Genomic DNA, 12081 nt, shown 5'->3' on the forward strand with positions numbered 1-12081 from the left:
CTCGCCAAGTTTGGCGAGTCCGAGGCGATTGTCTAATCTTTGCTTTTATTAGAGTTGCCAAGGAAATGCATCTGGAACGAGCATCTTAGTCCTGCAGATAAAACATGCATTGCAACCTCATCAAGAAGGAAATCAGAAGAAGATATTGAATCATGCATTCAAGTAGATGAAGATTGTTCCTACATCACACTAGAACGAGAGGCCATTGGAGTAAAGATCAAAGAAACAATGGAATACATCCAAGCAAGGTGAACCGCCCAAGGCAACTCTCAGCATATTGAAGCGAATGAATATACAAAATTGCAAGTTATTGAAGATCATCAGGAGTCAGAAATGGAAGACTTAGTTCAAAATAGATACAGTACCCTTCAAGAAGGAATTGTCCTTGATGAAGAAGTTTGTTCATGCACGCTCAAGATGGGAGAAATGATAAGCGACTTGAGACAAGATGGAATGTTTGATCTTCCTCCATTATATGAAACATAAAGGATCTTGGGATGTAAGTAATTGAGATTGATGTATGTAATTAAGGGAGTATCTGCAATTGTAATAACCTGATCTAGATGACATCAGAAACAGAAAGGGCCCATGGGGGGTGATAACAACTTCCACTAAAAAACTGCAACGAGTACCCCTGAATTGATAACATTGACTATTGTAGGACAAAGCAGCATCTTGAATACCACAATTAACATCACTAGTGCTAATAGTGGTTGCACCATTTGACATGAGGCCAATAGCTCCACCACCATTATGACAAGTAGAACACTCGCTATTGACACAAGAGCAATATGAGCGCAACCAAAACCAAAGTGAACCTCATCAGTGGCGCTATTGCTTTTCCCAAACCTCCCAAATTTGGAATTGGGAGTTGTCTAAGAGCATCCCTTTTAACATCAAGGAGGGAAGGCTTCTTGCTCCTTCAATCAGGAAAATGCATTGAATGAAATCAAAGGGAAGAGCAAGAGTGGATTCTCTACGAAGAGAAGGTGGTGCCTCATACTGTGAGGCCGAAACACATTGGTTGTGGACAAAGAAATATGCTTCATGTCCATGGACCTCCTCTCTTCACGTTCCACTTATAAGACCACTAATTGTTCTTGCGAAAGGGCACTTGAATCTTCAAGCCCTACCTCAGTCATGACTCATGAACCTAAGTTTATCAACATCAGATGACCTCCTCTCTTCACTAGGTTATTTGCTTGTAGATGTGAGCTTTCCATTAGAGTGATGAAAATCCACGGCTTGATCATTGAGGACTACATGAACTAAACGAGGTGTATATGAATCCATAATGTTGAAAGTGACTTTCAACTCTTTGTAGTTAGGACTCATTGTAGAAAGCCATTGTTGCTAAATCAGAGAGAGTAAGAGGTAGATCAACTTGTTTGAAAAGAAATAACAGAGATGGCAAGATAATACTTCTATTAAGGAATGAAAGAGGGAGGAATACCTCAGGATATATATACTGGGTAGGGTTGTGTTGACGTGTATTTTATACACAATCATACACAGAATAAAATACCAATAGGTATCTTATCCTCTCTTGAGAAAATAGTCTCTAACTGCTGAAGATCTGCAAAAAGGATCAGTTAGATGGACTCCAAGGTTCTTTTAGTGGGGTCTCCACGTGTGGACAAGCTTTTTAGTGGTATGATGTGATTTGCTGTTTCCTCCAAGGCGTCTTACGGATTCAAAAGTTCGAAGATTTTACTAGACTAAAAGGAATTTTCAAAAAATGGAAAAAGGACAGGGTTTAAGAAAGTCTAATCTAGCCTAACCCTATGAATGACTTAGCATGAATGAGATTTGGCAAGACTCAACCAACTTCAATTTTGCCATAAGATAACAACTCAATTGAAATTAGTGCGATCTTCTAGGGTAATAATGGTATTCAATGCATCAAAGACCAAGGACACTACTACGAAGGTACATATCCTAGATGCGAAAATGCTTGAAGGTTAAGGACTCAAAATGTTTTCCAGTTGACCACGCAAGGCGTTCCTACAATCAGCAAGAAGCTAGTGGTTTGGATTGCGAATCCTACCAAATATCAAATCTCACACTTAGTCTTTCAAATTAACAAACTACTTCGATTGAGCGTGATTCAAATACATCCAACAACCATGAAGATAACTCAAGAAACTTGCAACAAAACACCATAACTTCAATATTTTATTGATTTCCAAGTCATCATATACAACAATTGCTTGAATTCCTCTCTTCAAGACTCAATCTTGCTACAAAATAAAAATTGCTTCTAACTCTAATCAACTATTATCTCTCTCACTTATTCACTATTTTCTTATTCTTCAATGAAATGAAAAATGGGGGTATAAATAGCATCCCCAATTACAATGAAAGGTCCAGATTGAAAGTAAATCAATGGACAAGATCATGACACCTAAACCCTAATTAGGGTTTGTTACAAATGACCTCCTTTTTACTGAACAACATTAAATACATAGCCAAATATTAAATTTGGCACAAAAATCTAGGAGGTATCAGCCAATGAGAAATAAGATGTCATGTCATCTGTAACAACCTTTCATCTAGAATCTTATTCCCTTTCCAATTCTCTTTCTTAGCATATGCAATGAATTTTGTCACGATTCCTTCGATTTCTGTGCTTGGAATCTCGGGAAGATTCTTGATACTCTCTTCTAAGTGGATAACCTGATCAAATGCATCTAGAAGAGCTGTGTCCCAAGTAGGTTCAAGTTCCTTTGTTCTATCAATCAGGAGCATGGTGGCATACATCTGATCATACTGCTCATCTGTAACATCTGCGTCCTTGCGAAAGATGATCTTGATTCTATCCTCAAATTCTTGTAAATCCACATCTGTCTCGACCTCGATCCTTCTGCCAAGAATGGTACGAAGTACCTCAAATACTTTGTCCTGGATCGGATTGATCACCTCCTCAACTTGACCACATCTAACACTGATGTCCTCAAAGAGAACACTCTTTATATGTAGTAAGGTTGACCACTGAAACAAACTGTGAGAATCACCTTCTAAGATCCTCTCTTGTGCTAAAATTCTTCTGGATGTGTGTCTTATAACTTTCAAGACAGGGATGACAACGTCCTTGGTATGGGCAAATGCAGCTACTGTTGCCATCAATCTGTGAATAATCTCAAGAACTTGGATAGCCTGATGGGTGATCTTCGACATCCTTGTAACAAACTCAATGGCCACCGTGTGAGATCTATCCATCCAACCACATGTACGCTGGACCAGGTTCCTGAATCTTTCTGCTTCATTGATTGATTGAAGGGGCAATGCCTGCAATGGTGATCTAACTGGATCCTGACGTCCCAAAGGTTCATTGATGTGACTGAAATATGTCCTCCATGCACCTCTCTCTCTCTCAAGCTTTCTATTCTTTTCCACTTCTTCTCTAAGCTTGTCTTTCAATGCCTCAAATGTGTCGGTGGCATCATCTAAAGTCTGCTCTGCTGTAAAAGGTCCTAACTCAATAGTCTGTATATGATAGTCCTCTGCTAGGATCTCACCCTCATATTTGTCTGCTGCCGGTGTAGCTATCTGCAATTTTCTAGATCCAGTCTCATCTCGAATCATCTTGGACATCTTTGTAGCCTTCTTCTTCTCTATTGTCATATGTGAACGTCCTACGAGGCTCTCTAAATCAATTGCACTGTCCTCGTCCTCAATTACGATCACCTTAGTCAATCTTTCCTTCAACCAATCTGGGATATTCGATCTTGTCTCTTGAACTTGAATTTCTTTATGTACCATTTCTTCTTGTCTGGGAGGAGATGTCACTTCATTATCATTATCTAAATCATAGTCTTGGAGAGATCCATCGGATGAAACATGCTGTGCCTGTTCTTCTTCCTGTCTGTCATTCTGTACCATCGATTCCATGGACTCTTCTACTCGAACTGTTCTATCCTCTGGCCTGGAAGAAGTACCTGGTATTTGATCTTTGTTGGCACCTTGCTTTCTCTTGGAAGGCTCTTTCTGTTCTGATCTTTCCTTTCTCTTCGAACCTCTCGAATGGAGATTGCCCTCACTGGCACATCGAAGGTTACCTTCACCTGAATTCCTAGGATTAGGATTGCCTTCACTAACACTGGCTCCACCTTCGGCTGGCTTTTCTTCCAAAGTAAAAGACATGGCTATGCCCTGTTCTCTCAACTTCTGATGCTGAACGTCTACCCATCTACGAGTACAAGACAAGACTGGTGCCATCAAATCATTTAAATCCACGGCCTCGGGCTCATTCCAATTCAAACTTATTGTTTTGCTTTCTCTATCATATGAAGATTGGATGTGCCTGCCGTTGTCCTGAGCTTGGTCGGCTACTCTGTAAATCTTACATTTCCTGATGAAATCCAAAGGCAATCTAGAATGTATCTTTCGTTTCACTTCGAGATCATCTAGGAGATTCATCATAAAATCTTCAATCTGGTACTCATGTCTAAATCTTCTACCGACCGTCTCCTCTAAGTGTCCATGTGGATCAAAACTATTCCTCCAAACAAAAGATGAAAAGGGATACAAGGCTAACTCCTTCTCTGCGTCATCCATGGCTAAGACATTAGGACATACCTCAACTGAATTACCCAAAATAATAGGTACCTGAACTCCATTCTGATGTCTGTGTCTGAATGCCTTCACATATGCTGCCAACTGCCTTGTTACTTCAAGTAACACAATTCTATCTGTCGGGTACCTCGGCAACATGTATGGAGGTAAAGGACATCCATACACTCTAATGTAAGTGAACTTGGGAAACTGAATGAACCAAGCACCGTACCTCTTGATAAATTCCTGGGCATCCTGAGATAATCTGTTGTGAATCCCTCCTTGCAACGTCCTTGTGATGTTCATCGTGAAAGTATCATTGATTAACTTGTAGTTCTTCCCTGGTGGATGATGCAAGTAGGTATAGGATTCACAAACTCTGACCTCGCCGGGTCCTCTTCCAATCACTCCTCTGTGAGGTAGTCCTGCGTACTCAACGCTCCTGATTAAGGCATAGATGACGTATGAACTCATGTGGAAGGACTTAGTAGCCCTGAGTCTTCTCAACTGTACGTCTAAGCAATGGCTAATTATCCTAGCCCAATGTATTGTACCCTTTCCTTGAACAATCACCTGGATGAAGTAAAACATCCATTTCTCAAAATGAGGTGCTCCTGTAACTCTGTTGAGCATGGTAATCAAATCTCTGTACTCCTCTTGGAAATCAATCCTGTGTGGTGTGTTCGGTACTTTGCTCAGACGGGGACGACTCTTGAGTAGCCAGTTCTTGTTGATTATGCTTAAGCAAGCATCTGGATCATCATCGTACACTGATCTGGCTCCTTCAATACTCTTGTATATCATGTCCCTGTGCTCTGGAAGATGGAAGGCTTCACTTATGGCTTCCTCTGAAAGGTACGCCAAAGTGTTTCCTTCGTTGGACACAATTGTCCTGGACTGCGGATTGTAATGACGGGCACACTCGATCATTAACTCGTGGCACTGAATGGCTGGAGGAAAACCGGCCGCCTTGATGATGCCACTCTCTATTATTCTCCGGGCGACAGGTGATGGCTTGCCGATGTAAGGGACCTCTCGGAACTTCTTCGTGCTAAAGTTCCCCAAGTTTGTATCTCCAATGTTGCTCCACTTGGACACGATCTTGGTCTCCACTTCTTCGGTCTTCTGATCTTCTTTCATGAGAGCCGAGCGACTGGTGGATGCTCCCGCCTTTGGGGTCGCCATACCTACACAACATTTCATTATAAGAAATGAATTTTGCAATAAATAACGTAAATAAGAGAGATAAATTTTAGGAAATCTCATGATAAGTCTCTAGAGTTATCATTTCCTAAAATACAATGATTGAGCTAAGGGAAATTCAAGAATCAAAATTTCAAAATTTGAAATATGACGATGAATGAATAAAACAATAACAATTAAATCGCCATACCTCGATAGAGAGCTAACTCTAGAATGCAAAAACAAAATTCGCCTAGGCAAAATTTGAGGTATAAGATAATCTTCAATATGATCTCCTCAAAATTGACTTTGCCACATCTGGAGAGAACGTGATCTTCAATTATTGCCTTTGACGTGGTCTCAAATGGATCTTCAAGTTCGCACAAATAAATCTCCAAGTCTTTAGCAAATTCGCCTTAGGCGTGATCTTCAAATTCGCACCACCTTTGGTTTGGAATCGCACCACCTTTGATAGCTAAGTGCGCCACCCTTGGATGAATGAAACTCGCACCACCTTCGAACACACTTAACACTTTCCTTCGTCTTCCTTAATTCGCATGTAGAGAGGTAAAATAATGATGTGAAAATAATAGTTTTCACCCCCCTTTATATAGCGCTCTCATCTTTCACCCCTTAGGCCGACTTGATAAAAATAAAACCATCTTTTTAAATGATTTGTAATGAAATGACAAGGCCGACCTCCATATATGAGCGCTCCAATTCGATTTTTTATTAATTAAATAATTAACTATTAATGCCTTGCGTTTTTTAAATGAGAATTTCGATTTTAAATAAAGGCAAAAAATAATTAACAAGAGATAACGCCATATTAAATGCCAAATAAAAATGGATTTTCAAATTTTAAATCGATTTAGCACTTAAGGAAATTCGAATTGTTTAATTTGGCGCCAAAAATATGAAAATAAAGGGACGTACCTCATCGCTCTGGTCCCTTGGAGAGGGACAGGAGCGATCCATGATTTTGGTCTTGATTCTTGCGTTTTCAACGTTCAACTCCTTCATTTCCACGTTCCAAATCGATCATCTGGTGGTCCTTCGAATTTGAATTTCTTTCTTGTGCGAGCAAATGCATCTTATGACCATTATCGCCCTGGTCCCTTGGAGAGGGACAGGAGCGATCTCCATGTTTTTGCTCGAAATTCTCCATTTTGGTACGATCCTTTCCTTGTATCATCTTCCCGATGCCATTTAAAACCTTGTGCGTCCTTGTCTTAACGTGATTTTCAAAGAATATCATGTGTTTGGCCTAACATCGCCCTTGTCCCTTGGAGAGGGACAGGAGCGATCTCCATGTCTTTATGTTCATCTTGTATCTTTGACCTTCGAACCTTCATTGTAAGGCGAATAATATCATTGCTTGTGTCCTTTGCGCTTACTCCATTTGTCTTCATTATGCGTTTGGACGTATTAAAGGGACCATCGCCCTTGTCCCTTGGGGAGGGACAGGAGCGATATAGTCTCCATGATCTTGGCGGCTTTTAAACTTCGATCTCCTTTGCAACGTCTTCCCAACTATGTCCCTTACCTTGCTAACCTCGCTTCGCTTTGATCTTTGTAGGAACGTGAGTGTTTTTGATAGAATCGCCTTGGTCCTTGTCCAAAGGACAGGAGCGATATGAGCTTTTACCTTGATTAGCAATGTTTGGACGTTTAAAACTCTTGTATGTTATCATCAAATGATGGCTTGAACCTTGTTTATCCTTATGGAGTCTTGACTTAACACGTACTTGAAGTAAAACGAAGGATCCAAAGCAAATCGCCCTGGTCCCTTGGAGAGGGACAGGAGCGATATAGTCTCCATGCTCAAAATGATGATCATTTCACGTTCAAAACTCTTGTTTATCATTTTGTTATCATACCATGGACCCTCTAAGACGTTGTGAACCCTTGATCTTACGTAAATCTTGCATAAAATGGCCAATATATCCAACATCGCCCTGGTCCCTTCCTGAGGGACAGGAGCGAAGTTCATCATTGCGAGCTTGTTCTTGTTTATACCAACTTGCAATTATCTTCATTGCGTGAAATGACGTCCTTTCGATCCTCTTGGTAGCTTAACACTTGCTTGTCTTTTGAAATCGATGCTTTAATGGAAATATCGCTCTGGTCCCTTGGAGAGGGACAGGAGCGATATGGGTCTTAGAGTGCACATTCCTTCCATGTGATGACCTTTACAACCTTGCGCTTGGTGGAAATGCTCTAAAATGTCTTCGCCACCCTTCGTCTTGACTTGGATCGGCCTTGAACCTTGGAGGAACGACCTTGAACTTGTGTAGAGAGTATTATCATCATCATCGCCCTGGTCCCTTGGAGAGGGACAGGAGCGATCCTTCCCTTGTGGCCACTATCTCACTTTGCCAGGTTCCAAGTTTATATTCAACGGACTCGTCCTTCTTCACTCTATTCGTCCATGCCTTGACATCATTTGTAACTTTGCAAGAAAAGCAATTATATCAAAAATCGCTCTGGTCCCTTCCTGAGGGACAGGAGCGAACTAGGCATTTAACACTGGTATGGACGTCCCAAAAATCTTCAATTTATATTCAATGTGTTCATCTCATGTCCTCCTTTGTTTTTGAACGTAAACTTGCCTTGACCTTTGTCTGGATTTTGCAAAATGAAGGAAATCGCTCTGGTCCCTGGGAGAGGGACGAGAGCTACAAGGTACCTCGCCCTGGTCCCTTGGAGAGGGACAGGAGCGATTTGGTCAATGTAGGTCATTCTCCTTCGTTTTTTGCATATCAAATTATATTCATTTGGCAAAGTATCTTCCTTCGGACGTCCTCAAATCATTAAACTCTCGAAATCTTGCAAGGACAAGGCGAAATTTGAATTGTAGCTCCGGTCCTTCACTGAGGGACAGGAGCGATTTTCCTCCTGGAGGCATTTCTGTGCTCATGAAAATCTTCAATTTATATTCAATGGAAAGATCTCGCCGTTCTCCATCACTTCAAACGTAAAATTTGTCTGGACTCTGCAAGGATGAAGAGATATTTGAAATTGAGCTCCCGTCCTTCACTGAGGGACAGGAGCGATTTTGCTCCTACAGGCCAAATAACAAGATTTTTCACATTTTAACACTTCACGAGGCGAAAACAAATCAATTCCAATGCCCAGGATCAAAATTCAAAAAGGTCAAAATTTGGTCAAAATATTCAATCAGACAAAAATTCACATTGACGGTCAACACTTAGACAAATTTAAGCTCTGCATGAACATTCTAATTGAAAATTAGACCATTTTGGCGAAATCATTGCATTCAAAATTTGCATTCCGGAAAAGAAGCTCAAAAGCTCTCAAAAAACAACTGGATTTTGGCTTGAAAAGGCAAAATTTAAAACCCTAAGGCTTGGCCCTAAATCCAGACAACCAACCAACTAGCAAAACCCTAAAAACAAAAGCGAAAACGAGCGAAAAACAAGCAAAAAGAGGGGGTCCCCATTTGCGATGGGGCGATGTGTGAAATGGTCACAACAGGTTGGTAATTCAGTGTGTGTTCCTCCACATTGCCATCAACATGTATAGTTACATGTATATATGCTTTTAACAAATGGCTATGAAGATTGTAACTTGCATAAAATAGCATAATGTTTTCAATCATGATGGGTTTTAGTGATGTCAACCTCATCTCAGACCATGTCAACTAAGCCTACCCATGCACAGATGGAAAGGTGATGACTTGAGGATCCCAGTCCATCAATCTTTTGGTTTGCAAAGCAGTCAGGCAGATCAACTGGCAGAAAACATGCCCCTAGGGAATTATCTTGACAGTGTGGGTTAAATCACTTGCTTCCTTGAGAATGAAATTGAGCTTCCAATCATGACATTTACCCTTGATCATAACACAAATAATGATCTGCAAATTGCCTTCCACTGCAAGATGTGTACGGCCAAATGAGATGTGCAGCTTGAGGCCTTCAATTTAATTTGACCAGTTTTCCCAAATTGTTTGTGTTGATACCCAGCCAAAATGCAGGAGCTGAGAGGGTGCCCAAGTATCCCATTAGCACTGGCATGGCTGGGATTGCCTCATGATGTACCATCAAAATTTAGCTTAGTTGTCCATTAAACAGAGGCTGACTAATGAACAGGGTTTCAGTTTTTACTTGATATTTTGCTGTATAGGTCAACAAAACTTACTTTATTATCAGGGAATATTGTAATAGGTGTTGTTGATTAGATCTGACATTTTCCACTTATCTTTGTTTTTTCAGTTGAGGTTGTTGCAGACTGCTATATGATTCCCTTTGATGGGTGGTTAGGGTTTGTACTTCTACGACAGGCATGAATCCTACGTGCATTGCATAATTCCAGTGTGCATATTAGTTGGTAATAGAGCATAACTTTTGACAATGCTTGGGCCTTGCAAACAGTTTAGCTGTCTTAAGGACTTAAGATTTTGATGGTTGATGCTAGTTAGCTTGAAGGGGCCATAGGCACATTACACTTTAATTTTTGTCATCTTGATAGGTTCCTCACATTGTTGACCAAATGATTTCTCTATGGTGGTATTCTAAATCATTTTGACTCTCTTAGTATTTCTTTTCTTTGCATACGGTGTGTTTTATTAGGGCACAAGCTTAATTGTCTAAAGCACACCTAGAGAACAACTAGTTATCACAGAAATTGCTACCTCATTCTACATTCAATTAAAAGAAAAATTTTTAGTACATCGTTTCTCTTTTAGATATTCTGGATTTCATTCTTAAAAGTATAATGGTTTTGCTTATTTCTGAGCCATATATCATATAAATACTTGTCAGCTTTTGTTGAGCAGTGCAGCTTTGAGCATGCTACCCTGGCCAAAACCAGAGGTTTGGCCATCAGTTCCACCTGATTCTGAAGCAATGGTGCTTGCAAAAGAGAAGGTATGCTTATTTCGAGCATCAAACCTATTGCGATTCATTTGCCACTTTTCCCCATAGAACCACACAGGCTTCATATTTCTGTAATGCAGTTTTCCTTATCTTTCTTCTCTGAAGCTAAGACATCTGTATTTGTTTATGTTTTATGCCTATGCCCAAACAGTTATTTATGCTGATAAAGTTTTGATCATCTTGATAGGTCATAGACCAAAATCCAAAGCCTTTTGGAATTACGAGGAAGCATTTACCATTAGGGCCTACAATGCTCCTTCGTGAGGCAAACAGAAGGAGAGCATCATTGTCAGCTGGGAATGTATCTGAATTGTTAGATGGTCGTCATCTTTCAAAGGAAAGGTAACATTACAAAATTATATTCTTGGTATCGGATGTCTAATTACTAAATTTTCTGAGTTATGCTCTTTTATGCAGATATTCAATTGCAAATTGTCCTGTAGTTGCTAGTTGTAAAGATTATCTCTGATTTTTCTTTATTGCTTTTGTTTTTTGTCTTCCCTCTTAAATACAAATCAACATCTACTATTTAATCATCTCCCTTTAAAAGTCTTTCCTATTTCAAGTATTCTTATAACATAAATATATTGCAGCCAAGCTGGAGATAACGTTTTTGTAATGTCACCTTCACCCCCTGCATCTAAAAGTTCAATGTCTCGAACAAACTCTGTGTCTGCAATTTCAAACAGTCTGAGCCCATCACGTGCTTTGTTTGATGGTCCAATGAAGCTTTCTGAAATTCAAGTTGCAGCAGAGTGTGCCTTACATGAAACAGTCACTGACGATAACTTACGTAAAGCTCTGTCATCAATTGAGGAATTTGAGGTACTAATTTTAATACAAGTTGCTGTTACTTTTCCCTGAAAACAAAGGAAGATTTGATGATTGAATTGTAAATGACATTTATTTATTTTTATGTGAATCCGAAATTTATTTCAGAGCTGCAATTTCCGAATGTATTTTCTCCTTAGAGAAATTTTTTTAATTAGTGTGAGTGCATTCTGTGTAATCATTTATCTATGTTCACAGGTGAAATTAACAGGATTTTCTCTTAAATTGCAATTTGTTTGCACACAACCACGAAGAATTATTAATTGCATATCCAGAATAAAGGACCACCATGACTGAAGAATTGAATCAATTGAACGTTATTTGATTTTAAGGAAATATACACTAATCATGGATTAACAATCACCATAAACACATGATGACTATAGCCACAGATGAATGATGTGATGACCGCTTTGAGCCAAATATAACCATAGGGGAGTACATGTCGAAGAGATCTGAACAAGGGCCAATGGTAGATAGGATTTGGTGAAAACCATGACAAAGGGACCAAGAAAGAACTCAGCTGGTACAATGAAATGGAAAAATGGGAAGGGCATGCCCTTAGCCAAAACTAGTCAGATACAGTTAACAAAAGGCATGAAGATACACAAAATAG

At 39.8% G+C, this 12081-nt stretch overlaps 1 protein-coding gene across 1 annotated transcript in view; it reads left to right on the top strand.

Moving 5' to 3' along the window:
* The window catches only part of LOC131062304 (trafficking protein particle complex II-specific subunit 130 homolog), a 206542-nt gene that overhangs the window by 128820 nt on the left and 65641 nt on the right, over positions 1 to 12081 (top strand). The window contains exons 10-12 of the mRNA XM_057995932.2: positions 10535 to 10625; positions 10822 to 10976; positions 11228 to 11459. Coding sequence (XP_057851915.2) covers positions 10535 to 10625; positions 10822 to 10976; positions 11228 to 11459 — 478 coding nt within the window. The remainder of the gene's footprint in view (positions 1 to 10534; positions 10626 to 10821; positions 10977 to 11227; positions 11460 to 12081) is intronic.

The sequence above is a fragment of the Cryptomeria japonica genome, chromosome 7 (assembly GCF_030272615.1).
Source record: "Cryptomeria japonica chromosome 7, Sugi_1.0, whole genome shotgun sequence".
NCBI lineage: Eukaryota > Viridiplantae > Streptophyta > Pinopsida > Cupressales > Cupressaceae > Cryptomeria > Cryptomeria japonica.